Genomic DNA, 27,692 nt, shown 5'->3' on the forward strand with positions numbered 1-27,692 from the left:
TCACAACTATTCTGGCAATACGGCTTTATCTTCGTCACTGCTTATATCCACCTGTTATGCGCTTTTCACATACGCAACGTATTACTTCACTGAAAAGGTACCAGTAGTCGACTACTCTAAGACCCAATGTCTATGTGGAGCTTCTTTGTTTGTTTTCGGAGAGGGGTTAAATTTCTTACACCACCGTATACTTTCTAATTTACGTCGCCATGGATCAACTCAGTACCAGGTACTCACCAATATCCGTGACTTAATTTCACGCGTCCATGACTAACGTAATTGCAGATACCTCAAGGTGGTTTGTTCAAATACGCTTGGTGTCCTCACTACGTAAGCTATTTATCCATGTACGAGAAGAGATGGTTTGCCTAGGCTAACGCAGATTTTTGTATTTAGCTAGGAGAAATTATGAGTTTTATCGGCTTTGCGTTGATCTCTCAGCATATATTCATTGGTCAACTTCAACTTATATCTGCTGCTTATCTCAGCATTCGGGCGTATAATACGCGAATCTGGTATGAGAAGCACTTTCATGGTGTCGAGAAAAAGTGGTGTTTGCTGCCATTTGTATTTTGAACGAGTGACGCACTAATTTGGCGAATAATTTATATCAGTCTATAATTATGCAGTAAAGATAATACATTTTCTATGATTATTCTCGAAGAACAATGAGTTTGTTACAGCGTGGCAACAGTACAGCCAAACTGTTCCTGCAAAGGTGATATCGGGAAATGGGGTCGAAAATTTCGCTCTCTGCGTGATCAGAAAAAATTCAGGCTTTTCTCTTTTTTGACATTCGCTAAAATCTTACTGCAGTAGACGATTGCACAATGTTTTCAAGACTTGTCTGCTTGAGAGCTGCACACCGTTATAATTCTAGGCTCCCATCAAAACTTACCCCCATTGTAAGACATGCCTCCAGCCAGCAACTTGTGGAATATATAATTCGACCTCACCTTAACTACAAATACATTGCCGAGAATGCAGTCAAGATCAACGAAAATATGAAGCAACGCAACGCATCTGGCGCGGACGCAATGGTGGTGAAGGAATTGTATCACAAACTGGCAGTCATGACCACCGAATTGAATGCACTTAGAGGCCGACGAAATGAACTTACCAAGAGCACAAAGTTGGCAAAGTCGAAAGAGGACAAAGCCGCCCTGATTGAAGAAGCAAAGGCTTTAAAAGCAACAATTCAGGAGCGAGAAATTGCTCTTGCATCTGTAGATAATCAGCTACTTTCCGAGGCAATACAAATTCCAAATGATACTAGTAAAGAAAGCCCAATTGGACCTGAAGACTGTGCACGAGTGGCTAAGATCGTTGGCACCCCAATTGATCCAGATAATCATCCTTTTCCTATCGCCGACCACCTGACTCTTGCCAAAAAGCACGACATGGTCGATTTGGAGACTGCAGCCTTGGTATCCGGTGCCAGCTTCTACTATCTCAAGAATTATGGTGCTTTACTGGAGGTGGCGTTGGTTCAATACGCGATGCACAAGGCAGTTGAACATGGATTCAGTCCAGTTATCACCCCTGATATAGTGCGAACATCCTTTGCTTATAGTTGCGGATTCCAGCCACGCAATAATGAAATGTCCCAAATATACGATGTAACAACACCCACCATGGATGCAGATAGCCCGGCATTGTGTTTGGCAGGAACAGCTGAAATTCCTCTGGCTGGTATGTTTGCCAAGAAGATTTTAAATGAACAAGAATTGCCTAAACAAATGGTTGGATTTGGTCACGCTTTCCGAGCTGAGGCAGGCGCCCGAGGAGCTGATACCAAAGGTCTATATCGAGTACATCAGTTCTCCAAGGTTGAACTGTTTGCAGTTTCTCGTCCTGACCAAAGTGAAATGATTATGGAAAAGCTGCTCAAGCTTCAAGAGGACATTTTTACAGAGTTGGGACTCTGTTTCCGGTAAATACATTAAAAACTGCTACATCGCCAATGTTTGTTAACGCTAATTTTGCTTCTTGTCAACAATCAGAGTGTTGGATATGCCAAGTGAAGAATTGGGCGGTAGCGCCAACCGCAAATTCGATATGGAAGCATGGATGCCTGGTAGAAGGGCATGGGGCGAAGTAAGTTAAATACTATCATGTCCTGTTAGGCGCCAGATAAATTGTGCTTACGAACTTTTCGTCATAGATTTCATCTACCTCAAATTGTACAGACTATCAAGCTAGGCGACTTAGTATCCGATATAGACCGCGAGAACCAACAGCGCCGTTAGAGTTTTGTCATACCTTAAATGGAACAGCCATAGCCGTTCCAAGAGTTTTGATTGCCATCATAGAAAACTTCCAAGACAAGGATGGTAGAATAGAAATTCCAAGTGCATTGCGCAAATGGCTACCTGGAACCCCTACGCATATTTAAATGAGCATAGAATAAAATCCTCAAAGTTGTGGGGCTACTGCCTTGCAAACATCATCCAGACTGCGTCGATTTTTCTGTCCCACATCAGGAGACCAGGTGTGGATAAATACTGCAAAAGTGGTAAAAAGTGTGGTTTTTTTCATCTTTCTTTTCCTTCTTCTACTTCAAAGTATTACGACAGAGCGTTGGAGCCTACCCAGGGTGTGTCCAACAGCACCTAATGTCCAACAGTACGGACAGTAGTAATAGTGCACTTGATTCGTCCAAACTTTCACTTGGTATAGGGATTACAGCAGCGCTATTAGTCATAGTTGGCGGTATGTCGCAAATACGAAGGAAAGAACCGAGGTCTATGACAGCGTCTAACCCCGTAATAGCTCTTCTATGTCTACAGATACTCCGTTACAGATACCTTGATATCCATAACCAATTTTATGGTGTCTCTCAACCATCCCATATAGGCGTTTTGGCAAATACAACCCTTTCAAACAACAGCATTGAACTTCTTCCAATACATTCCTATGTCGATATAGAAGAAAATGTTTCCAACAGAGGAGATTATGACATTTGCGCTGTCTGTTTGGATCAATTTGAGGAAAACATTAGTCAAGTTCGAAAACTTCCATGTAATCATATATTTCACGCTGCTTGTATCGGTAAGTATGATGTAAAATTTGTCGAACTAGGATGAGGAGCCATGATACTAATGGCCACAACAATTTTAAGATCCTTGGTTGAAGGACAGGAGCGGGTTTTGCCCCATATGTAAAGCGAGCGCACATATAAAAGCAAAGCAGAAAGATAAAGGCGCTCACGAGGATGAGATTGAGCATTCAGCTGCGGTCACTCAAAGAGAAGACTTCCAACAACACCTCATAGGGCTGCGGACAGAACTAACACCGCATCGACCGCCACCTTTGGATGAAAATCCATAACCACAATTGTTCGTCGAGTTGTTTTATTTTGTGTAATTTTCTCTAATATTCCAATTTTTGGAACAACCTTATCCGTTAAGTAATTAATTATTATGTATTTTCTATAATGTACAAAAGTTTGAGGAGCTTGTCTTGAGCGTGACGCTTTCTTCGTCAAAAGCTATATCGAGTATTTAACACTGTTTATTAAGAAATATTTGACACAATATTAAAAACGAACTCACTGCAAACTGTATATTTAAGTTTGGTTAAACGGATGACAAGTCGGTCTAGCAAATTTACAGTCTCATTGCGATTGCGTTCCCAGTCAAACATGTCATAAGTATCCAAGTTTAAAAATGGCAGTAACTATCTCGGACACCTAGAGGACCGTACGAGGTATGGAAGCTTGGTGACCCTGAAAGCAATGTGTGCTACTGACTACTGGAGTTATGTTCAACGTTTTTCTCTTTGACTTACTTTGTTGGGCACTATGACCTCTTTTTCATTGCTGATGATTTGATACGCTGACTTGCTATATCATGAGATACATATAATTTTTTAAAATCGATTTCGTCCATCCTAATTAGATAGTCGTCTTATCGTGGGCTCCGTGATGTGCGCTCTGCTATACAATTCCACTGGGCTGTAACCCAGTCCCTCAACTGCCTGGGAAACGAAAATGAGCACGTGACCTAGTTTTTTTCTTTTTTTTCGTTTGGGTTGTAGCTTTTGACCTTTTAGAATTCAACTCAAGTTTTCCTAACCTTCGCCACACATGTTTGCTGCAAAACGTACTGCAACATTGATTGTCACACGATCGACGGTCAATAGATTGCAGCAGGCTGCAGGCTATGCCAGTAAAAAGACTGTCAAGGAGAACCCTAATGCCCTTGATTTGCACGAAGCCATTCGAATTTTGAAGGCAGTTGAAGTCGGTCGACCACAACACCAAATTGAAATGCATGTTCAATGCAAAATAGAAAAATCAACTCCTCCTATTCGAGGCTCTATTTCTTTACCACGAGGCGTCAAGCAAGAAGCATCAATATTAGTGTTCGCTGAAGGCAAGAAGGCTGAAGAAGCACGAACGGCTGGTGCGGCTTACGTTGGTGGACAGGAACTAATTGAACAAGTTAAAAATGGAGACATCAAGTTTGATAAATGCCTTGCAACACCTGACATGCTTCCAGCTGTCGCTAAGATTGCTAGAATACTCGGTCCAAAGGGACTCATGCCTACTTTGAAAAAAGGTAAGCATAGGTAGTTTATAAGACCATGTCTGGATTTTTCGGGAAAGTCTAAATAGGATATACAGGAACTGTCACCGAGGATATCTTCAGTACCGTGCAAAAATCAAAAGGCTCCTTCGATTTCAAGGGCGACAAAAATGGTGTTTTGCACACTGGGTTTGCTCGTGTCAGTTTTACATCAGAGGAAATTGAAGGTATGAACATATCTATATCATGTCACTGAACGGTGCTGTGTTGACTAATAGCCGCCGTCCTCCATTTGTAGCCAATTTGCGAGCAATTCTTGAGGAAGTCAAGGTGTTTGGAAAGGCACACAACTTGAAAGGTAATGTTTAAAGTGACGGGGATGATTTCTTTCAAGTCATGACAACGATCTCTTACCACTCTCATGTTAATATAGGCGTCATTCGCAATGTCGTTTTATCCTCCACGCGAGGACCTGGTATTCACATTTCTGGATCTCAACAATTATAATCCATGACTTGCGTGTATAACCTTCATAATAGATGAAAAAATAGAAATCTCAACATATTCAACTACATTAAAAAGAAAAGAATGCCCTTAGCTTCAATGTTGAAATTTTGCCTATCGATATCGGGATTGCCTGTTTGAGGCACAATTAGGTCACGCAGCAAGTGGGCAGTGCCTGCAACAGGGGAGAGCATAACACATCAAAGACAACAGGATTTCTTTTTTTGTCTATTTTGCTGCTTTTTTTTTTTTATTACAAGAATTATGTACATTAAAAGCAAGGAAAACATAAAGCAAGTACCGCTTCACTTTCGTCAAGTCAACATACAACTAGACTCAGATAACGGTCTAGGCGCTCATTCGATGAGCGTGTGACCGAAGCCGTGTGTATTATACCATCATCTGCTAAATTCGTGCTAAATACTGACTCTCGAGAGATCCTATGTGACATTATATAATCATCACAGTCCTTGGCTCGAGAATCAATATAGGCCATGGTTTCGTCGTTTATGAACTCTTCGCCATGCAATCTATGCAATTGTGTGAGTTGTGCGAGTATGTGGTCGGGAGTAGGTCTCTGTGCTGGATAATGCGAAAGGCAACTTTTGGTGATGGCCCATAACTCGTCCAACATACCAGGTACCGCTTCAATTCGATGTACGTCTTTGTCCAGCAACGCATTGTCCGGGAAGGTCACCCGGGAGACGAGTTGCCATAATATGATGCCCAGTGCAAATACGTCGGAAGCAGTTGAACGTCCCATGGTTGGAACTTCAGGAGCAATATAGGGATGCCGTCCGTGCGTACTACGGGCTTGCTCACCATCTTGTACACAGCTTGCATAGGCGAAATCGATGATCATTGGAGATTCCGCTTCTTGCATGAGAAGAATGTTTTTTGGGTGAAGGTTATTATGTATCCACTGATGTGAATGCAAGACACATAGGTGCCCAGTAGTATCCTCCATCATCTCTAGTATCTCTTTCCATCGAGTCGGCCGTGACCTCGCAATATTTTGTTCAAGATTACCAAACTCGGAGTATGTCATGACGATCATCAAGCTACCATCTGCATCCACCGTTACGCCATGATAGAAACTTTCTAGAGTAACTTGGAAATCAGACGATGTGAGAAGTACTAACTGAAAAAACGCAAGCGGCGAAGAATAATGTCAATACAAGTTGAAACAACGAGAGGTGGGGAAAGCCCCTCCTGATTAAAACAATAGGTTAAAAAGTTCCAACGTACCTCGCTATCCAAGTCGGGGTCAACTCTTTTTAAGGCATAGTGTTGGTACATTTTTGGGGTACTATCGCGAAGTCGATAAGGTGGATTAAAGATGGCCAGTTGTGTACTTGAGTTACCACTATGACCAAGTTCTCCGTCTGAAATAAACCATAAGGATGGAAAAAATGACAAGTAATCGGCTTCACTCCATGATGCTCGATTTTGTTGGTCGCAAATGGCTCGAAGAAGCTGGCTGTGTGCTTTTGGCATTCTGTACCTCTCGATCACAGAGTCCATAAACAGGTCCAAACCAAGTATAGTGAGCATTTTGACCGACGTCACCAGCCGCCAGCAAGAGTACCACTCATATACTGAATCAATATCCTACAACACAAAAGGGTATAAGAAAAAAGTTGCAAGTTTTCGAGCCAAACGACACTGTTGCGCTATTCTCAGATATATTTCAAGTGGTAACACACTTACGCCAGAATAAACTTGGCGAGTCTCTATATCGTACTGTTCAAATGCCGCTTCGTATCCATCGTATTTCGGCGACGTAGCAGTTAAGAAAGATAAAAGTGGATGGTCGTAAAAGGCGTCAAGGTCGTAGAGGCTGGGATCGCGCATAATCAGTGGTAAAGCATAGTTTCTCAAGAAGCTGATCTTCAACAGGTTATCAACGGAGTTAGTGTCTTTTGCCAGTTGTGGTGATGCTGACAATGGCTTAACATCATCTCTTAGCATCACTTCCAAAGCTTCTTGGTTGAGAAGAAGAGGAAGAGAGTACGGAAAGCACCAAAAAAAAGGGAAAGAGGAAGAAGAAAGGTTTTAACATGGGCTCCCCCCAGAGATTGTCTGCATAAGAATGGCGGAGCGAACGGGCCAGAACCTCGATCGACCCATCACACCGCATTTGGGGGAGGGGTGGGACGATGAGGGAGGAGGCTTTTTTTTCTTTTTTTTGGGTGATTGCCATGGTCGCAAACTACAGAACGACATGGAAATTCAAACATTATCGAGGATACATGCTATAAAAATGAATACACGGTCATCTTCTTGCTACAGCAGCAACTCTTATTGTTTTACTTTCCATGTTTAAAAACCATCACATACGTTTAACCATTCCCAACCCCATACACTGGTATCGAAACCCCAATGTACAAGGCGACCACGTCAAAGTACACTGTTGATAAAATCTTCCATATCAAAGCGTACCAATGCGGACAAGTGGTCTTCTGTTAAGCAACAGCAATGTGAACTTACAAATCTATGCTCGGTATTGCCTCGAAACGCTTCTGTTCGCTTCTTCACATCACGCCTCTGAAAGCGAGGCACACCCTGTGACAGTCTCACATCGACCTATTGTGCCGCTGATCTCCCACCAAGTTCGTAAGCTAGCATGATACCAAACCAGAGGTTCATATAGATTGCTATATAGCATATCTGAAGACAAAATGTGCTCCTGTTGATTCATATACACAATCGGGATGCTTCAATGGTTTCTGAAAATACTGGTTGGCTCGGTCAAACCGATGACTCAAAACCTTGTCACATTGATGTTAGCTAGAAACCTTCCCATTGTCAGCTGCTTACACATATGAGGACCACCTTCCACGCAGATAGAGCGGGTTCATCGCCTGAAACAGAGTTGCATATATGATCAATGGCCCATTATTAGGAGAGTCAATGTTATTCTACAGCCACATCAAATCGGGTATCGGTTGACCGAAGGGATATAACACATCTGTGATGCTGCAGCAAGGACAACTGTTAATTATAGCTTCTGCTTTGCATAGCATCTACTCTATTATTTTTATACGAAGGTATGCTTAATCAGCTGTATAAGGCAGCAGGTTTTTTGGTTCCCACAATGTCTGTTCAAACTCGACACCCTGGTCAAACAGAATACCTCAATTTTTGAATATTTGATTGGCCCAAAGTTTGATAATTCTTTGGACCCACCATAACTGTTTATTCCCCAAATGAACGCCATTGCGAAAGATTTTCTGCTGAACAATGCTCATTTTGCCGTAGTCGGGGCAAGCACCAATCGTTCTAAAGTTGGTAATCAAGTGTTACGATGGTTGGCATTTCACCCCTAATTGTATGAGTGTGAAAAAGAAGTTTGGCGTCTGAATATTCTTGTTTCATTGCTTCCTATGCCAGGTACCAAGACCGAAAGCTCCCTGTAACTCCAATTAATCCTGTACGTAGATACGGTTTCCCTAACTTTGCATATCTTTCACTACTTACACTTCTAAACTCCTCAGAAAGAACCGACGGTAGAAGGCCTTCAGTCGGTCACTTCGGTATCCGAACTCCCAGACCCTAAGAACACCGCATTATCCATCATTACTCCTCCGAGTGTCACCCTTAAGACACTGCAAGATGCACATGCTGCTGGCATTACTTATGTATGGCTACAGCCCGGAACGGACAATGAAGAAGTGATTTCATATGCCAAGCAGAATGGCTTCAAATTTGTAGCAGGAGGTCCATGCATTTTAGTCATGGGTGACTCTCTTTTACAACAAGGAAGTCGTCTGTAAAAAATGTCTTTGTTTTCTCAATGTAGTTATTTACCACTGTGTTGTCATCATGAGTATGACATGATCAGACCATGGATTCGTAATTTCCAATGACTCTATCTGGGAATGGAGACTTGGTTCACTTAAACTCCTCGGATTCCCTTGCGAGATGTGACCCCTAAATGAAATGTCTGCGGTCAATAAATTGAGAACAAATATCTCAGCAAATCTACACTGACGTTCTTCGGTCGTCTTTCAAGTTCTTTTGTGGCGTGCATTGTCAACACCCGTATTGTTCTTTCGACTCCTCTCTGGATCTATTGCCTTCTATAAGATTTGTCAGTCGTGAGTGAAACCTTGGGTAACGTGAACGAGGTACTCCGTTGGGACCTGGACTTGGAAACGGCTGATGATCAGCAAACCCCTATCGTCCAAAGCTTTACAACATACTAGAAGGGTATTACCATCAATCTCGCGTAGGAAAATGAAATGGAAACAATAGTAATGGCCTTTTGAGAGCATGGATTTTTATTGTTCTATTTGCATTGAATGAAAAGTTAAAAAAAAAACCAGAGAGTAAGGGCTAGGCTAAACTGGTACAAATGTGGTATGAACATTAATGAACTTCAGATATACCAACTGGTGCCTGTGCTCGAATGATCCGAATATCATCACTTTGAAATTGTTCATCCATTTCCTCAGTCGGAATGTACTGCAACGTGTAAGTATGTCGCAGAGAATCCAAAAACTGCTCCTCAACTGGTTCATTCCGTACTTCATATGCCATCAGCAACACCGTGGTGGGTTTCATTACTCGATGCAGTGCTTGTAGGAGAATAGTGTGAAGTGATGGTTCCCAAATGCAGTCCGAAATTAGTATCATATCCCAATTTTGTTCTTCAAGGGCTGAAGTCGGCGTTTCCCAATCGTAACCAGCTACTGTCGCCGTCGAGTTGTTGCTTTGGACATTGTGTTGCAAAAGCTTCAGTCGATCCGATTTGTCGGTCAGTACAATATTTGCACTAGGCAAGAAACGAGCCAAAGACATGCCAACAATGCCAAGTCCAGCACCAAGTTCCAAAATATTACTCTGATTCGTAATAGGTTGCTGTGCAAGTGATTTTTCCAAATATCTTGCAAGAACATACGACGAGTCCCAAATTGTGCCAGCGACGCCAAGGGACCTGTATTTTTATTTTTGATTTTTGTTGCATGAAAAGCTGAGTCAGAAAGCCTTGAGCCAACGCGACTCCTTACCACTTCATATCGCGTTTGTTACGTTACCATTGACCAGTTGGATCTTCGTGAATTGCTAAAGGAGGTAGATTGTTCGCAAAATCATAGTCTCTGACCGTGAGCGACATTGCGTAAACTAAATGAACCAAAAACATCTTTTGTTAGTAGAATCCCAGCCATCTGACCGATCCCACGATCACTCCTAGCCTACATTTCGCTTAGTAGCCAAATGTATAAAGAGTCTGATCAGTTACCTCGTAGAATGCTGCGGAGACAAGGCGGATTTTACGACGAAGACGACTGCCCTCCAAACGAAGTCAGTGCTCCAGACTCCGTTCCAGCTGTTGACCCCCAGCCGTCCAAAAGTCTAATAAGGACAAGGAGCTCTCTAACCCACAAGCCTTACGCTCAACCATTCTGTAAAATATGCTTTTCTGATGAAGAAGTTGATGACAACAAGGGTCAGCTATGTAGCCCATGCAAATGCCGTGGCTCAATGTAAGTAACTGTAAGCTTTGACTTCCCTTGTTGGCTGAATATCTGATTACATTTGGATCTTTTATAGGCAATACGTACATGTCAGATGCCTAGAAGAATGGAAAAAAGAACAACAATGTTTACGGCGACCAGTACAATGCGAGCAGTGCTCACATTTATATCTGTCTAGTCCAATATCATTATCGCGACAAGTGGCTCACTGGGGTACGTTTAAAGTTTCATCTTATGGCATAAAATTTCGTGAAATGAAACCTGCGACCTGCTTGACAAACCTACCTTAGAAAATGTCTACCATATCCTTGGCACGTAATATTAACATATCTTGCCGCTCTTTCTGCCGATCAATTTAACAGTCTACGTTATCACCCTCACGTGCGCGGTATTCTACGCGTATGTAGTTCTCTATGGTCTACCGATGAAGTTATTCGTTCATGTACTTGACCTCAGCAACGATTCTGTGGTTTACGTAGCAGAAGGCACGCATATCTCCATTCGACGAGCATACGAACTGGTACGACCCATGACTCTAAAAGTACTGTATACCGTGGATACAACACATCTTTTGCTTGGTTTTATTTTGTTTGGTTTGGTGTCAGCCACTTCATTCCCTGGCTTTGGAATAGTGTGCTTGTCCCTGCTGCAAATTAGAGCTCTCCCATCGCGACAAGGCGTGTCGGATCTTCACGCAACTCATAATACGGTGGTGATGATCGCACTTTGCGGAGCTTTCAAGGGCGTTTACGAACTTTACAGTCAGGTTGAACAGTCAAGCCCAAGAAGACTACCAGCTCGAAGACAGCTTACACAAGATCTGGATTCACAATGATGTAAAAGCAAGACCGTAATTTTTTTTTTGTTTGAAATAAGCCAACCATCCCCCCCCCTTGCCCGTAGATAAATTATCCTTGACCTGTAAATTTTCAATTTCCCAACCTTTCCCCTTTTCTCAACCAACTTTTTGCACTGTAGAAAATTCAACATCTTCAAATTAAAACTTATTCATGCTCACCTCTACATCTCCTGAGCAGCCAGCATTAGGTGCTCAGTCGCCTTTGACAAAGGCACTGGCAAAGCCTACTATCGATATTTCTCCTTCAACTCCCTTATCACGCAATTCACCTACCTTACAATCTCTCAACCGAATTCTCAACCGCACATCCAGAAAAGTGACTCCATCTACGCCAAGCAGTATGTTTTCAAGTGACTATGAGCTAATATCGCTTTTTTGATTATTATTCAATTATTAATTGCTATCCTTTTTCCCTACTTTGTCTCAGCTCCTTCAATTCCCATCACTCCGATGGCCCGCCTTGGCGTCGCCGCTACACCTCGTTCATCCCGACCCACACCACGTAGTCCTAGAGCAACACGTTCTCTTGATCAACTGGCTATGTATCGACGCACCAGTATCACCAAATCAGCAACTCCAGGTACCTATCAATATTTCCAATCTTGATCATAGTATTTTTAATTGGATAGGTGTCGGTGATCACGCTGGCTTATTTTTTTTCAACTGGGCCTAAATATTTTGCCATGTTTCCCATACAGCTGCCGCCGCCTCACCAGCGACTGTCATGGAGAGCCCTCGCCGGTGTCAGGAAATACAGTCTCTATGTAGGCGATTTACATTCAAACACACTACGCTCAACATGAGTTCCAGAGCCATTGTCAACGGTAACAACGAGACTATGCGTGATTTTTTACAAGATCTAAAGGAACGAAATAGAGAAGAACGAGTGCGCCACTACCAAAACGAAAGAAAACAGGAACGAGAAAAGCGCTGGTATCGCCTTCGAGGAAGTAATGTATCATTCAATATGATTTGATGTTATTCATGCCGTAGTGAGGCTTGACATATCATATGATTATTCAACAACAACTGACTGACTGATTTGTTTCACACCCTGTAGTCAGAATGCCTTGGGAACTGGAAGGTTCCGCCAATGATCGTTCAACGCAGGCTGGTCCTCTCCATTTGATCGCACGGCCTGATGGTGGCTCACTCGCACGATCAACCTTGACTCGCCAGCCAACCTTGCAAGACATTTGCTTATCGTTCAAACCAGATGATCAGAATTATGAACAACGAGGTTCCTGGCATATTCAAGCTAAAAAAGCTCGAAAAGAAGAAGAGAAGTTCCGACAAGAGAAGCTAAAGTGGTACAAGAATGCCCGCATTGCTTTGCTGACCGATAATACTTCAGAGATGCTTCAGCCTGGACCGCATGCCGTTTTTGCCACAGATATAGCCACCTTCATACCCATCCATCGCTGTAACGAGTGCTATTCAGACGACTGCCTTCATCAATTTGAAAAACTAGCCAGCTATCGCGGTAAAGTTAATATTCTCGCCCGCCGATCGGCCAATCGAAAAATGCAATTAAAGATCAATACCCGAAAACCCAGTTTAGACTTTGCCGACTGGGCGAGTCGTGGCCAGCGATGGAGCCAACTTCGACTGCAGAACTTTTTGAATCAAGCAAAAATCGCTCGAGGCTGGGAGATGTTGAAACGCCGAAGAGGTAATGGGATGTTTTCTCAAGTATGTACCACTATCGGTGACAGGGCACTAATCGTTCTCTTTTGACAAACAGTAGCAGAACAAGCAGCAGAGCCTCGACGGCCGAGCTCCAAAATTGAAAAGCAAGTTCAAAAGGCGAAGGGCGATTTGGAAATCGATTGGGATCAAACTGTACGGGCACCCAGCGACACCAACAAATACCGGCCAAAGAAATACAATGGTCGCATTACGCCCATGGACGACGGCAAGGCTGGCAATCCACTGGATAGTATTCTCGTTATGACGGATAAGGATGCATCGTCAGCAGCCATTATCACCATTCAAACCATTGGGCAGGTCCTCCTTCACCAGAGCCTGAAAACATTGTTCTTCATGGCCAATGAGGCAGTTCGTGCATTATCTAAGGAAGCCGATGTTAATCTTGCGTCATCTCTTGAAGACTATCTTTCCATCGATATTCTTTGCGACGAAGCGATGAACGTCAAGGGCGTTTTGGAATATATCTTCCTCAAGCGATACCTTTGCGTCAATAAGATCGTGATTCCTGAAAAATATCAACGGCAAGGTTTTGGAACTACCATGATCCGACGTGTAACCCTCCTCGCAACCTGGCGACAAAAAGATCTTTTAGTCTATGCTCCTCCAAACACTGTTCCGTTTTATACCAAATGGGGATTTGATCTCTGTAAAGACATGACTGCAGACGATGACTCGGTGGTGATGATCAAGCGAGTTGCTGCCCCTGAACGTGCAGAGTCATATGGTTTCTCTCTTGGCAAGTGTGATACGCTACGTTAAGAACCCAGTTTCTCCCATTATTTTTGTGTCCTTTCACTCACCGTACTCGAATACCATTTGAACATTTTTGTTTTCATTTTTGTCTGTTTCTTTGTTTTGGTCTGGCTGGCTGCGTATGTAATCCCATAAGTTTCTTTGTCACAGCGGACCTTTCGGCAAACGGGTAATTCAACAACCTCCTTAATTTTTATGGAAAAAATAACAGTGACTTTTTCAGCACTTAAAAAAAAAACCGGGCCACCATTCATTTGGAAAATTCAATCCGTTGCCATTTAACTTATTGTTATATTAATCCTTTCGGCATGACAGCTGCCTTGCTTTCGCAGCGCTTGCTGCTACGTTCATCTCTCACATCTACCCGATTTTTATCTTGCACTCGCCCCCGCCCATGCATGATCATACCCAAGGTTTCGTTGCAGCCTAGACCCATTGCTAGTCGGTTGTGGATGTCGACGAAAGCTGCCACCGAAGCCATCGAAAAGAAGGCTGCGGCGGACGCTACTGCTGCTGCTGCTGCCAAAGAGAAAAAAGCAGATTCTCAAGCTGTTCGCCGTTTACTGCAGTTAGCCAAACCAGAAGCAAAGAATATCAGCGGTAAGGGGATTGACCCATTCTTGTTAAATTATATTATGACACATACCGTCGGGTACCCAATACTGAACCCGTTCCGTCTTCCTAACAGCTGCTATTGCCTTACTCGTGATATCCTCTGGAATTACCATGGTACCGTATTCATCATAGCGCCTATCTCAATTGTCCATGCTTTACTCATTCTTCTTATTTCAACACCACTCTGTAGTCCGTGCCATTTTCCATGGGCAAAATTATCGACTTGGTCACAAGGCCCGATGTAAATGAGTTCGCTGGTCTAACCATGCCGCAATTTTTTGCTGTCATCTCGGGTATCTTTGTGATTGGTGGTGTGGCCAACATGGGTCGAGTGATGCTTTTCAGAATATCAGGAGAGCGTATCATTCAACGTTTAAGAAACAATCTGTATGGCAGCATTCTCAGACAAGACATGTCCTTCTTTGACAAGAACCGAAGTGGCGAATTGATATCTCGTTTGGCTGTTGATACTGCTGTTGTTGGCAAGAGTATTACGAATAACATCAGTGATGGACTTCGGTGAGTTCAGGTTCCTTTGTTACGCCTAGTACATCGTCACGGCATGACTGACGTCCATCTCTAGCGCTATCGCCACTGCAACCGTTGGTTCAACCATGATGTTTTATGTCAGGTAAGACGAATGCTGGGTGATAAATGGCGTAAGTGTAAATAGCTCACTCATCCCATGCCTGTTAGCCCTCACCTCACGGGTATCATGCTTCTCGTTGTACCACCTGTAGCTGGATTCGCCATCTTGTACGGTCGATATGTAAAGACGCTGTCGAGACAAACACAAACTGCTCTAAGTGAGATCACCAAGGTTGCTGAGGAGCGTATTGGCAACATTCGCACTGTGCAAGCCTTTGCCAAAGAGCCCACTGAAGCTAACCGCTACTCGTTAAGGGTACAAGATGTTTACAGCTTGGCGAAGAAAGAGGCGCTTGCTAGTGGTGTCTTTTTCGGTGGAGCAGGATTGTCGGGCAACATGGCCATTCTTGCTGTGCTTTGGTATGGTGGCCATTTGGTAATGGAAAATGCCATCACGGTTGGTGACTTGGCCTCCTTTATGCTGTATACTGCTTACGTTGGATCTTCCTTGGGAGGATTGACTTCGTTCTACTCTGAAATTATGAAAGGCATTGGTGCATCGTCTCGACTTTTCGAACTCCTCGATAGAAAGCCCATGATTACTACTGAATGTAAGTGTGACTCAAGTTTACGCTATGGTATTTTTTTTTCAGTTTCGCGCTCACATCATGTATACGCTCACTAGCTGGATTGGCCAACTTTGATGTCCAAAAATCCATCCGCTTTGAGAACATTGATTTCACTTATCCGGCTAGACCCCATTCACCCATCTTTAGCAATATGTCACTCACGGTTGATCCAGGAACAGGTTTGTCCTTTTTTTTTGTGTGTGGGTCATGCATTGTTTGGACATCAACTTACAAACATTCCCAGTTATTGCTGTGGTCGGACCTTCTGGATCTGGAAAATCAACCATTGGTTCTCTCCTCCTCCGTTACTACGACCCTAATGGCGGTACCATCCATATTGGAGACCACAACATCAAGGATATCAACACACGATGGTGGCGTGAGCAAGTCGGCTTGGTGTCGCAAGAACCCGTGCTCTTCGCTGGTACGATTGCGGACAATATCGCCTACGGTGTTGAGAATGCCACTATTGAACAAGTCAAGGAAGCGGCTGTTAAAGCGAATTGCGCCTCGTTCATTGAACGATTCCACGATGGATATGAGACGTTTGTCGGCGAGCGTGGCATCAGCTTGAGCGGCGGTCAAAAGCAACGGTAAGTGGAAAATGAGGTTTGGTTTACTTCAATGGGGATGTAAACTGATCCACACACCGCCTTTTTTTAGTATCGCTATCGCAAGAGCTCTGCTGAAAAACCCAGCTGTTTTGATTTTAGACGAAGCAACCAGTGCATTGGGTAAGTGACCAACGCAGCTTCATAAAGACTTCAGAACTGAGGTTAAAAAAACAAATTTCCCGTTTGCAGATGCTGAATCAGAGGCATTGGTTCAAGACGCTTTGAACCATCTTATGAAGGGCCGAACCGTATTCACCATTGCACATCGTATCTCGACCATTCGCTCGGCTGACCTTGTTGCTTGTCTCGACGGCGGTCGTATTGCTGAATTGGGCACCTATGATGACCTTTTGTCACGCGAGAATGGAGTATTCAAGCGCTTGATGGAGCACCAAACTATGGTTCAACCCAGACCTATCGCATCTACCACCGAATGGGCGGAAGACGAGCAGGAAAAGACCTGGAAAAAGGAAGAAGCGTATTAGACTGTTACATTTAGAAACCCTCTCCCCTCTCTATGTTTAGACATAAAAATTGTATATTATTATTTTGAGCGAGTCATTGTCTTGCCTTTCGGAGTTGCTCAGAAACCGGCCGGAATGCGTGCCGTGAGCCAAAACACAGTCCATTTTGTGAGAAACGTTGTTTAATTTGCATTCAGGTGATAGTACGTAAAACTAAAACGCTGACACACGGTGGAATTACTAACAGGTAGGGGTTGGGTGAGTTGGATTTGTAGTTACGTGAGGGAAGAGAACGCATGAGGAATTGAAAAGAGAAAAAAAATAGAGTCGGTAGAAAACATGGGGTTGGTAGACACAGCTTTCGAAACTGCTTTCTAAAGCACTTCATATGCTGGTGTCCATTGAGATTCTTCTATCAAAAGCGTTCGGGGTTATGGTTAGAGGATAAGATCCAAAGGGTGGGGGTGTCGGGGGGTCCAGGTCTATGGAACATCCCTCATTTTACAAGCTGTCGATTCTGTGGAATGAACGACCACCCTTTGGTCTTTCATTCAATTTTGGATTATTCTTCGCAAGGATATCTAGGAATGAACAAGGTGAGATAAGTAACAGCCTCACTGCTGAGCCCCGCAACCTCGGCCAACATACCTTTGTCCTTCTTGGCGTGATCGAAACTGCAGTCATGACGATCAGGATAGCGGTGAGCATCACAAAAGATATAATCACATTTGCATTTGTTGGTGGTTTGCTTTGCTAGAGGAACCTATTGGAAGGTAGTTCAGATGATAAGGAGGGGTTGGTCATGGGAAAAAAATATGGATGGATTGTGACCTCAAAATAATAATAAAAAAATCCCCCAGTCCTTACCTTGATTCGACACTTGAAGCACCTTCCTTTGTTCTCCTGTACAGGTTTGGACGGCGTATCATCATTAGGAAGATCGCTGCTTGATTTGGAAGCTTCTTGTTCGGAGGACGCAATCGGTGTATTATCAACTACAGGTGGAAGTTGCGGTTCATCTCTGACAGGCGCAACAGCGGGAGAAGATTGTGCGGTGTTGAGTATGGGTACATCTAGAATAAAGGAGAAACGTAAGATTGTTTTGTAAGTATTAGCAAATCATGGAATGCCGCCTGCGGAAGACGAGCATGGACCGTTGAATCTCACCTTTCTTCTGCGATTGTGACTTGTCCTTGAAACACTTTGAACACATATTATTGTAGATGGGGTTTCCGTAAAATCCGCAGCCTGCGATGCATGGCATTGGCATATCGGGAGTATCATTCTTCTGCTCCATGGAATGATTATAAATGGAAAATGGATAAGAAAATGTAGAAAGTGGAGAAAAATAAAATAGATTACAGCGAGGAAAAAAAGTTAGAGTCGTAGACGTGCGCTAGCGAAGTTGAAATTGCTAAGCAGCAAGCATGGACGGACTCATCCACGTCATCGTCTGAGTTGACCTCATCCTTTTTTCCAGTCTGCGCCGACCCCGTTCAGCCTACCACACTCGAACTGCGAGATGGAATAGAATGTAGGAGTTGCTCAGCTCATGGTTACTGTTGCCTTCTATCACCGTCTGCTTGATTGAATCTTATCAATCCCTTCTGAACACGGGGGGTTCTGAGAAATTTCCAATTGTCTTACTTTGTTGTGTCTGCGAAATTTCTGTGCAGCTAATTTTTTTTTGCCTCGGTCGACTGACAGACCTGACTGACTTCAGTGCATGGGCTCGTCTGCCTGACCTGACCTGACTTGACGTGACCTAACTTTATTATGGTCTTACAGCAACTACATTCTATCCAATTCTTCATCTATACTTTTCCGCTGATATTTTTTCATTTGTAAAGGGTTATGCAATTCCTCCTTATCTCATCTAATCCCTACCCTCAATTTTCCGACCAAGGTGGTTTTTCCTGTCTCCCCACAGTATTGACGACCTGTTGTCATCGGCATGCTCATTCTAAGTATGGTAGAAGCCCTCGTTTACCTTCAATACATCCTAGCCTGGCCTTTCAACGGGCAGGTACTCGAGTTATAAAATTGCCTGAAAGAGGGAGGTAGGGTATGGTATGTGTAGAGAGGAAATGTTACATTCACTCATTGTCTGCGGTCCAATCAAATTACCCAAATCTGGTGTTATCTTCTGCTATGATGTGAAAATACGAAACATCACATTCAAGGCGGGTAACTCAAACGAGCAGCAGGCCAAGAAAAGCCGATACAGTGACTGAGGCGTACTCGGGTGACTCCTTCTGTGCCAAACGAAGCATGTGACATGGTAGCAGAGGCAAAGAGGTGTGATTGGTGAGCTGGAGCAGGAGAAGTGATGGAAGATCAGCACAGCGTTAATATGACACAGCGATTATCATTGGTAGGAAGCTGGAGGGCTTTTGTTGGCTTGAGTCATACGTCTCATCGGTGATTAGAATCTAGGTGCAACTTCATTTGATTGGCGGAGATGGGCAGCTCCAGGGATTATGGGTCATGGTTAGTTATTTTGCTGTGCGACAAATTTTTTTTTATTTCGCACCCTTTAAAACCACGCACTCCCATCTCAATCATCTTACTTTTCCTCCCTTCTTTGTCAATCCATACCTTTTTTTCACTTTACTCATCGACTCTTTCACTACAATATGGCTGTCTAAACTCACCCTTTAGGCTTCCTATTGTGCTTCAACAGCGATTGTGCTCTTCTCGTTTTTATATCGGTTTCTTCTTCAGTTAGCTGATATCGGCTTATCCAACTAAGTGCTCGATATCCAACATACTTCTTTGTATTCTACTTTTTTTTGCTGTCCCATACGTAATCTATGATGAGCTGTGCTGTTACTTGCCAACGACTCACCACCCCCGTGTCGCATGCTGTCGTGTTACCCGCTTTGAAAACCATTCATCTTCAAAGACCTACTAAACAGCATGTCTCGACTGTAAAAGCCTCCTCCACTAAGCCAGGCAAAACGGCTCTTAAGTCGAATTATGTTGATGGTCTTGTTTGTAAGTGTCCACCCACCAACTGCCTTCAAGGAGGCTTCTTCTCACACCTCTCTCTCTCTCTAGCCACCACTGCTTTCATTCTCTCTTCTATCTGGCCTTCTCCAGTCAACTCCAACAAACCTATCGCCTCCCTCCCAAAATTTCTCCACCATCTTTTATCTCATTCTCGCACCACCCACTCAACTCTTCAACTCGCTTTACTTTACCTATTCCGGATCAAGCCTGCCGTCATTGCAGCCGACAAAACCCACGACGACGCTGAATATATCTCTTGCGGACGCCGCATTTTTTTGGCTTGCTTGATGACTGCACATAAATACCTCATGGACAGAACATATAAAAATGTCGCTTGGGCCAAAGTCAGCGGTTTGCCCGTGTCCGAAGTCAACCGCGCTGAGCGTGTTGTATTGGAACTCTTGGACTGGCGACTGGGCGTTGCCCCTGATGCTTGGAACCAATGGTGCAAGATGATTGAAATTCATGTTCAACATCGCACTGGCGAAAACAAATTAAATTATCCTATGGTGGACTTATCCATGGCCACCGCTCCCAACACCGATGGCTTCCTTCTTTGCCAAAGTGAACCACGCACCATGGCCGACCTATCGATTACTGTTATGTCAGAAGACAATCGCCTTAAGCCTATTCACCCTGACTCGGCCGTCGTGATGGCCTGCGAGGGCTTCAGTCCTCCCGAGTCGAAGAAGCGGAAGGCCGACCACCACTCCTTGCCCAGCCCCAAGAGATCTCGCTAGAGAGAAAGATATACTGTCCCTTATAGTTACCCCCCCCCCTCACATCTCATTTTCAACCCCCCACATTGTACATTTCATCTTTTAACTTTTTTCTCTGCTTTGCCTTTATTTTCTCCCCTTCGTCCGACCCTGTATGAACTGAAGTAACCACGTTTCCTCGCTAACTTGGTTAATGTACCATTATCAATGATTAAAAAATTCTACTAGTTTCACAAAAAAGAACCCTAAAGAATCGTGATGGGCTATGAACTTTTTGGGCAATTCATTCCAAGACAGGATTTCCTCTGCTTATTGGGAAAATCCGGAAACTCATTTGCGCCACTTAAATAATTGCTTACAACCCTTGGGTGATATGAACATCATTACTGTACCTGGGCTAAACAAGTCGTCCACGCTGCTGCTGGCGAATATTCATAGTGGGAGGAGAATGGCTTAGCGCAGCTTCAAGTATTTCCTATGAGATGGGCGTTATCTTAAAAGATCTTACGACGTTTGTCCGTTTACGTCGCTGTCAGCCGATACCACCCATCATATGGGCTACGCACCGCAGGCAGGCGAAAATGCTACACTGTAATCTCTCTTTTAACAGGCGGTCATTGATCAGAATGACCAAGGGGCCAAGCATACTTCATCGGTTCAAAGGCACTTGGGCGGGTGCCCTTTTACACCGGTTTGGTAAGGAAGGTAGGACTGGGGTCAACAAACAAACGTTCAGGAGACCGATAGGAGAGGCTGAGCTATGTGGGATGACTGATATCTATCTATCCATCAAGCGAACTGCTTGGTCATAGATGATTCATCGGCACAAGATGAATTAGTACGTGCGCTGGATTCAAACCCAGTTCGCTGATAGATGGAAGCCATCCAACTAAACTTTCTGGTGTAGCCGACATCGTGACTGCCGCAGGTTAGCGCTACTTCCTGGGCCCATGCTTTCCTGTATTCACACACATGATATACTGTTCGGCATATGGTGGGTACGCCCGCCCGCCTACCTACCCCATTTTTTTTTACATGGTGCTGTAGATAATCGAGACATGATTTCTGCACACTCTGATGTTTACCTGCACGCGCTCTAATTGAAACTAGGGATAATGACGAAGTCAAGGAAGGGACTCTCATCTGTCTCAGATTTTGCCAATCATAATGGCTCTACACAATGATGAGTCACTGGCTCCTGAAGCTCGATACCAATAGGCAAACCATGTTTTATTCTTCATCAGGCTCAAAAATGACGCGATAATTCTCAAGAATGGTCTCGATAACCCGTACGTGCCATTGCATGTCTTGTAGCGTCTTGCTTTCGTCAAAGGTGTAGCCATCCTTATCCCCGCCCATCAAGGTTGGCCCAAATATAATGGCCAAATTCGGGGTCCCCATCTTGTTATAGACTTCATGTTGCTGTATTCTGTTGGGGGGTGGTACAAGCCAAGCCAAAAAAAAAAAATTGCGTGTGATCAGCAAGCGACATCAACCTTTGGGATGTGATTCACGACTTACTTGTCCAAATGATTGGCTAAATATCGCAGCGTAGCATAATTGGCATCTGGCAGCTCATTGATAGCAGTATGGAGACTGATGACACGGACACGTTCGTCTTCGCATTCTGCAACCGCCAAAATAATGAGTCGTGCACCTATCCAACCATTGTTCTACCTCCTTTCACTTACTGGCTGCGGCAATGAATTGATCCGATACTCGCCGTGGGATCAAGGGATCTGGTAACTCCCTGAACCATAACTTGAGTGCGCCGGTCACACTGTTGATATCTCCGGAGTAATCTTCAGGTGTCAGAAGGAATACACTATTGGCTATATTAGAGTTGAAAAAGTGGAAGAACTCAAAACGTTACTTGATGAACCTTATATGGCGATGTATACGTACTCGTCGCTGTCACAATTGTACTCACACTGTTCAATGAGGGATTTAACCTTTCTGATATGGCTGGCTGCTCCTGATAAGCGGTAGATGCCCTGGTTATGCAGACCTAGATTGTGGGATGGATGAGGATGATCCATTTTTAATGCGTTAGGGATGGACGTTATCACATACCGTAGGCTTCAATTGTTTGAGTGCAAATGCGAAGGATCATGGGCACCTCGCTGCCTTCTTGGTCTAAAAGCTGCTGGAGGCCGATTCCAAACACTGTGCGACCCTTTGTGATGGGAATTGACTTTGCGAAAGCCACAGGCTGTGGTTCTTCGACTTTGACAGCCTATGTAGACCATCACATTATTAAAGCTGCATTGCGCTGAAGGAACCCAATTGGTTTGAAAACCTCAACTTACCATTTCGTATTTTTCATACTTTAGCTCTCGGATCTGCGTAGATATAAATCGCCCACCGTGTGTGTCGACATAGTTGCGTAAGTCGGCATCTTTGTCTATGCGTGTGATAGTCGTTCTCAATCCGCTATCTGAAAGGTTTATTTGACTGAGCGTAGGCAACCATGAACGCTGAAATTAGGATGTATGGCAGCTTACCTTGCTCGTTGTCTAGCTCATTTCCATTTGCAGCCATCATTTGTTCAAACGAGTAGGCGTATCTTGCCAATTGGTATCTCAAGGCCACACAGATTTCATTATCGGTCCCTTTCAGTGTCTATAGGTAAAATAGTTAGATAGATGGCGCAGTAGGGTCTTTCGCAGGTCGATACTGTAAGGATCCCTACCGATAGCATCTTGGGTAAATGCTCCTCGAAATAATCCTTGCGCAAGCTGTTAGCGTACGAGAGCTGTTGCTTGTATTGTTCATCTGCTGCAGCAGCTTTGCTTCTAGCTTCGTCTTCGTACTTGTTCAACTGGAAAAGTAGTCAATATTGTATTAAAACATGGTGATGTATAAATTCGACAGGCAATATTACTGTATCATTGCTTTTTCGTACCTGAGCTTGATTTCTATTGGGCTTAAACATGCCCTTCAAGGACATTCCGCCTGCCTCAGTCTTCAATTGCATGAGCTTCGTTTCCCATTCCTCGCTACTAATATCATACCGCTGTTTAGCCTAAAGAGGGAGGAGAAAGTGAACAAAAGTACTTTGTATAAAACAAAAATTCTTTCTATCTGCCTACCTTCGATAACGCCAGCTCTGCATCAACCAACACACGTTCGTGTCTTGCACTGAGATCTTTTGTCTGCAAATTAGAATTTGTTATGAGATGGAAGCCAACTAGCGCACGAATGCGCTCATATACTGTGATGGTTTTTCTTTCGTGTCTTTACTCTAACTTACCATCTTCCTCTTCTTGTCAATATCCTTAATTAAGAAACTGATGTCTTCAGCAATCTCCGAAATTTCAGAGCCAAACTTCAGTCGCTGTTCTCCTATGGTTTCATGAACTTTCAAGATATTAGTCCATGATTGAGTTAGAGTGTCGGAAACAAGCTGTTGGCGATCATGTCCTTCCATCATCGACTGCGAGAGCTTTGTCAGCTGTCGACCGTATTCTTCTTCAATGGCAGCTCGCTTCTTAAAAAAATTGAGCGCTTCCTACAATTCACAATAAAAGTTCATTAACCTCTTCTTCTACCATTGAGACTGTCTAAGACAAACCTTGGTAACACTAATGTCTTGCCTTGTTTTCTCAAGAAGACATGGTAGTCCGTTCTGAGGAAGTGCAAAGGGAGGGCAATGTTATTCGCTACGATGTATACCGGTTGTTTCTAGTCAATTACCTACATCCAAGTTGCGCCATTTCTCTACAAGTTCGTCAATGTCAGGTTCGGAAGTACTGTTGGCGATTTTGCTAGATGTCTCAGACGGCGTGGGGGGCACAGTAATCTCGGACAAGGAAAGTGATCCATCGCTTCCCATCATCTTTGGCAATACGGAAGAGAAAATCAAGTATGCTTAGATTTGGCGGATGGATGGCATTTTTTAGCCAGGTTGATTTAATATATCCATTTTCAATCGCTGCGGTCAGACATTGCCAAATCTATTTTTAATGGCCCTGAGCATATTACTTCACATTCCCTTGAGTTTTTACTGCCGATGGACTTTGGATGTGACGTCCATGATACCAATTGCGATTTGGCGTTGGGTATCAAATTTGGCCACAGCTAAAGAGCTCTTATTTTTCAAATAGGACCCCTTTTTGTCTTCACACTTTTTTCTCTGGTGTTTTCCCAGGTACACTGATTGATTCACTCAGCAGCACGGATTGGATCTGACGCGGACATGTATCAACAGTTAGTTTTGGATTTCAGACGGGCTACAGGTGTAACGGAAGATACCGTCTGCGTATCATTTTCTGTAGGTATTTACTTTCACAAAAGAACAAAGGGGTCGGAAAAGATGACAAGCAGGTTCTCTATCCAGTGTGAACTGTAGGCAGCCTACTTTGCCAAGTTGAAATTATGGACTGCCACCGACCTGGTGTGTGCCTGATCCCAGCCTAAGAATGGTGGGTGGAGGGACTATTTTGTGGTAACTGAAAATCAACCTCAGCTGACAATTTGGAGTTTCTTTGTCTGCATCGTTATTAACATAAAATGCAAGCCGGTTCACCATACCATGGTCGATCATCAGAACATGGGGCTTCCAGAAGCAACTGTAAGTATCGTCTGAATACGAACAAGCTGTTCTTGGACGTTTTTCTTCTCTCTTACCTCTCATTGTCGTAGCACAAACCCCTACACCCACCACTTTTGACTGTATATTTTGCAAGAAGGTGAGGGATCGGTCCGTATCTGTTGAGCGCCGCACGAGTAATGAGATCTCAACTTTAATTTTACTTAACAATGCTACCAGAATCTTCCCGCCGAAGCATTTTCAAAAACGCAATTGTCAAAGGTTACCTACAACCGTAAGTCCTTCGTTCATTCTCATCCTGGTGTAGATCCCGAGTGGCATTCGAGTAACCACGTTGTTTTCACCTTTGATTCATAGCTTGGGCACCTCAAGGCTTTAAAAACAATAAGAAGAAGCAACAGATTTGCTGTAAGCAGTGCACACCAGGGCAATCTACTACCTTGACCTGCATGATTTGTACCAAGACCAAGAAGTTAGAAGACTTTGCCAAGGTACGGCAGGCCACATGTCACTTTCTTTTTTGACGTTTGACAGCTCATTGTATGTTCTCCTCTAGGCACAACGAAGAAATGCAGAAAAGGCTCGTTGTTTGGCGTGTATGAAGAAGTACCACGATGAAGACATTTATGACTCGGAAGACGACTTGGATGATGACTATGGCGATGGCGAAACTTGGTACGTCTTATGCCCATACTTCCCGTCACTGCCACGTTCCCACCATTAATATTTCCTCTCCTCTCATAGGAATGATGTACTGTAATGCACTCTTGCCTTTAGGTAATCCTACATTATAACTAATATCCCTTGTACTGCTTTTGTGAATATTCGAGACTGCGTTGGTGTATTCAATACATACAAACATTTATACATACATATTAGGGTTAAGGGAATAGAAGGAGGGGGATCAAAGAGGACGAAGATGTATGTATGTGTGTGCTATAATAGGATGGCATAAAAACTAGGGTATATTGTAAGGAAAACATGGAAGAGTTATTACTTATAAAAGCGTCGAGTTCCGATTCCATTAGCAATCTTCCAGTCTACATCGGGAGTTGCCGGTCGACTGTCATCATGATAATAATCAGAAAGACTACCAGAGAGTGTGGTGGATAAATATTGGCGTAGTGTGGACGACTTTGCAGCTTCCTTTGGTCGAGTAGACGATTGCGATTTTCGGAGTGTGCCTGTGCTCCGTGACGCGCGAGGAATCAGGGTAGCTGCGGAAGATTTGAGTAATAACTTAGGATCGATCAAGGCATCCATGCCAAGAAAAGACGAAGAAAGATACGGATTGGTATCGGTATGATTATGGGACGAACGAGGTTCCCGCTTGGTGATAGGTTCTTTTTTGGATTGGGGTTCCTTGGCGGTTTGATCTTCGTCCTCCATTCGCTCCATCAGTTGCGATGTAATAGATTCATGTGACACTGTGCGTTTATGCCGCTTGAGGTGAGTGGGAGGTCTATCGAAATCCTTGGTATTGTAGCGAGCAAGGATATTGGTGAACCAGGAAAATGTACCGTCATTATGGGCGGCGGCGGGTCGATCCGCTCTCAATTCGCGCTTATGTAGAATATCTTTTTCCGCTTGATGCTCAATCAACTCGACTTTGTTGACATATTCCACTTGCAAATCATTCAGAGTCATTCGCATCTCTCCAATTTCAGATAACAGTGTTTCCGTCAACTCAACTAAAGGGAAAAAGTCCTCCATAGAAACATCCGATTCCCAAATTTGGGAATACTCTCCTTCGTCTTTGTAGCCCATCTCCCTATTGTTGGCGAGGTTTTGTTCCACCCATAAAAATCTGGATTTGAGGACCTTGACATCGGCGAGAACATTGTCAATGATGGAATTGCTCATACTGCTGAGTTCCAGAATGTCAAAAGCTCTTCGAAGCTGACGATTAAGAGCTCTGATGTCAGTCGCTTTCAATCTTTCAAAGTAGTGCACACCCAAGTGGTGCAAGGAATGGTACGGTGCATCTTTGCATAGACTGAGCTCAGTTTCTGGAATGTTGGAAGAATGTCCAGCATAAGCGTCTGCACTGGCTGCGAGGCCACTGATTTGAGGTGTATCCGAATCAATAGATTCAAGGCCATCATCTGTAGACCATTGCGTGTGCAGATGACCATGTGCGCCTTGCATTTTCTTGCTAACACTATCATTGACTCTCCTTTCTTCCAATTCTTGTTTTCTAGAAAGGTCATTCAAACTGGTTGATAATAAAGATTTGCGCCGGCTGCTGGGTACAGACGTCACTACAGGTTTTGAGATATCGGTGGTATGGTGAGATTTGCCAGTCACCAAGGATCGGTTCTGGGCCGCCTCTTCCTTCATGAAAAGTTCCGCACCGGCAATGGCATTTTTGCGCGATGACCGATGGCCAATCTCTTGCAAACCTGCGTTTTTGGATTTATGTACATGATAATGGTAGTGATGATGAACCACGGTAGGGGTCTCGGTGGGCGACGACAGAGAGGTATTGGAAATATTATTAGCGGAGTCGAGGTATAAGGGTGCTGTTAATGAACGTGTATTGTAGTGGTTGTCAGGTTGATGATCGGAACTTCGCATGGTGGTAGCTGATCTCCGGACACTTAGGTTATTTTTCATCAAATTTGGAGAAGTATGGTCATGCGGTACAGATGTAGAGTACGACCG

General features: G+C 43.8%; 12 protein-coding genes across 12 annotated transcripts; 8 read left to right on the forward strand and 4 right to left on the reverse strand.

Annotated features, from left to right (window-relative positions):
• The first annotated feature begins 694 nt into the window (after positions 1-694).
• Positions 695-2,488, forward strand: K450DRAFT_255842 (uncharacterized protein). The gene is made up of 3 exons (XM_051591408.1): positions 695-1,933; positions 2,004-2,097; positions 2,165-2,488. The coding sequence occupies exons 1-3, from the start codon at positions 831-833 to the stop codon at positions 2,393-2,395; spliced, it is 1,428 nt and encodes a 475-aa protein (XP_051441615.1). The 5' UTR covers positions 695-830; the 3' UTR covers positions 2,396-2,488.
• A 63-nt stretch (positions 2,489-2,551) lies between these two features.
• On the forward strand, positions 2,552-3,557 carry K450DRAFT_255845 (uncharacterized protein). The gene is made up of 3 exons (XM_051591409.1): positions 2,552-2,712; positions 2,773-3,051; positions 3,122-3,557. The coding sequence occupies exons 1-3, from the start codon at positions 2,616-2,618 to the stop codon at positions 3,328-3,330; spliced, it is 585 nt and encodes a 194-aa protein (XP_051441616.1). The 5' UTR covers positions 2,552-2,615; the 3' UTR covers positions 3,331-3,557.
• Positions 3,558-5,248: 1,691 nt separating this feature from the next.
• Positions 5,249-6,178, reverse strand: K450DRAFT_255849 (uncharacterized protein). Its single transcript, XM_051591410.1, has one exon. The coding sequence runs from the start codon at positions 6,088-6,090 to the stop codon at positions 5,353-5,355; it is 738 nt and encodes a 245-aa protein (XP_051441617.1). The 5' UTR covers positions 6,091-6,178; the 3' UTR covers positions 5,249-5,352.
• A 1,775-nt stretch (positions 6,179-7,953) lies between these two features.
• K450DRAFT_255860 (uncharacterized protein) lies at positions 7,954-9,107 on the forward strand. Its single transcript, XM_051591411.1, has 3 exons — positions 7,954-8,343; positions 8,427-8,466; positions 8,531-9,107. Exons 1-3 carry the CDS (start codon positions 8,243-8,245, stop codon positions 8,807-8,809), a joined length of 420 nt encoding a protein of 139 aa, XP_051441618.1. The 5' UTR covers positions 7,954-8,242; the 3' UTR covers positions 8,810-9,107.
• Positions 9,108-9,404: 297 nt separating this feature from the next.
• K450DRAFT_201837 (uncharacterized protein) lies at positions 9,405-10,152 on the reverse strand (the record flags this gene model as incomplete). The annotated part of the gene is made up of 2 exons (XM_051584675.1): positions 9,405-9,972; positions 10,073-10,152. 2 exons carry the CDS (start codon positions 10,150-10,152, stop codon positions 9,405-9,407), a joined length of 648 nt encoding a protein of 215 aa, XP_051441619.1.
• Positions 10,004-11,466, forward strand: K450DRAFT_255866 (uncharacterized protein). Its single transcript, XM_051591412.1, has 5 exons — positions 10,004-10,109; positions 10,193-10,522; positions 10,590-10,726; positions 10,876-11,161; positions 11,256-11,466. Exons 2-5 carry the CDS (start codon positions 10,254-10,256, stop codon positions 11,365-11,367), a joined length of 804 nt encoding a protein of 267 aa, XP_051441620.1. The 5' UTR covers positions 10,004-10,109; positions 10,193-10,253; the 3' UTR covers positions 11,368-11,466.
• On the forward strand, positions 11,437-13,850 carry K450DRAFT_255875 (uncharacterized protein). Its single transcript, XM_051591413.1, has 5 exons — positions 11,437-11,710; positions 11,800-11,952; positions 12,071-12,322; positions 12,433-13,044; positions 13,117-13,850. The coding sequence occupies exons 1-5, from the start codon at positions 11,524-11,526 to the stop codon at positions 13,839-13,841; spliced, it is 1,929 nt and encodes a 642-aa protein (XP_051441621.1). The 5' UTR covers positions 11,437-11,523; the 3' UTR covers positions 13,842-13,850.
• A 222-nt stretch (positions 13,851-14,072) lies between these two features.
• On the forward strand, positions 14,073-16,905 carry K450DRAFT_255885 (uncharacterized protein). Its single transcript, XM_051591414.1, has 9 exons — positions 14,073-14,435; positions 14,524-14,564; positions 14,641-14,969; positions 15,034-15,081; positions 15,147-15,649; positions 15,724-15,846; positions 15,912-16,260; positions 16,331-16,401; positions 16,471-16,905. Exons 1-9 carry the CDS (start codon positions 14,144-14,146, stop codon positions 16,764-16,766), a joined length of 2,052 nt encoding a protein of 683 aa, XP_051441622.1. The 5' UTR covers positions 14,073-14,143; the 3' UTR covers positions 16,767-16,905.
• Positions 16,906-18,114, reverse strand: K450DRAFT_255891 (uncharacterized protein). Its single transcript, XM_051591415.1, has 4 exons — positions 17,913-18,114; positions 17,613-17,818; positions 17,394-17,508; positions 16,906-17,326 (listed from the first exon to the last, which is right to left on the reverse strand). Exons 1-4 carry the CDS (start codon positions 18,040-18,042, stop codon positions 17,247-17,249), a joined length of 531 nt encoding a protein of 176 aa, XP_051441623.1. The 5' UTR covers positions 18,043-18,114; the 3' UTR covers positions 16,906-17,246.
• Positions 18,115-19,204: 1,090 nt separating this feature from the next.
• Positions 19,205-20,780, forward strand: K450DRAFT_255897 (uncharacterized protein). Its single transcript, XM_051591416.1, has one exon. It carries the CDS (start codon positions 19,559-19,561, stop codon positions 20,495-20,497), a length of 939 nt encoding a protein of 312 aa, XP_051441624.1. The 5' UTR covers positions 19,205-19,558; the 3' UTR covers positions 20,498-20,780.
• Positions 20,781-21,706: 926 nt separating this feature from the next.
• Positions 21,707-24,314, reverse strand: K450DRAFT_274530 (uncharacterized protein; the record flags this gene model as incomplete). The annotated part of the gene is made up of 13 exons (XM_051593125.1): positions 21,707-21,905; positions 21,998-22,103; positions 22,168-22,301; positions 22,382-22,484; positions 22,550-22,712; positions 22,786-22,913; positions 22,981-23,098; positions 23,169-23,297; positions 23,382-23,501; positions 23,569-23,631; positions 23,730-23,987; positions 24,051-24,104; positions 24,177-24,314. 13 exons carry the CDS (start codon positions 24,312-24,314, stop codon positions 21,707-21,709), a joined length of 1,713 nt encoding a protein of 570 aa, XP_051441625.1.
• Positions 24,315-24,752: 438 nt separating this feature from the next.
• K450DRAFT_255907 (uncharacterized protein) lies at positions 24,753-25,905 on the forward strand. Its single transcript, XM_051591417.1, has 6 exons — positions 24,753-25,049; positions 25,121-25,167; positions 25,248-25,302; positions 25,386-25,519; positions 25,585-25,703; positions 25,773-25,905. The coding sequence occupies exons 1-6, from the start codon at positions 24,989-24,991 to the stop codon at positions 25,786-25,788; spliced, it is 432 nt and encodes a 143-aa protein (XP_051441626.1). The 5' UTR covers positions 24,753-24,988; the 3' UTR covers positions 25,789-25,905.
• Positions 25,906-27,692: the final 1,787 nt, after the last annotated feature.

This window comes from Umbelopsis ramanniana, assembly GCF_025399195.1.
Source record: "Umbelopsis ramanniana AG unplaced genomic scaffold K450scaffold_61, whole genome shotgun sequence".
Classification (NCBI taxonomy): Eukaryota; Fungi; Mucoromycota; class Umbelopsidomycetes; order Umbelopsidales; family Umbelopsidaceae; genus Umbelopsis; species Umbelopsis ramanniana.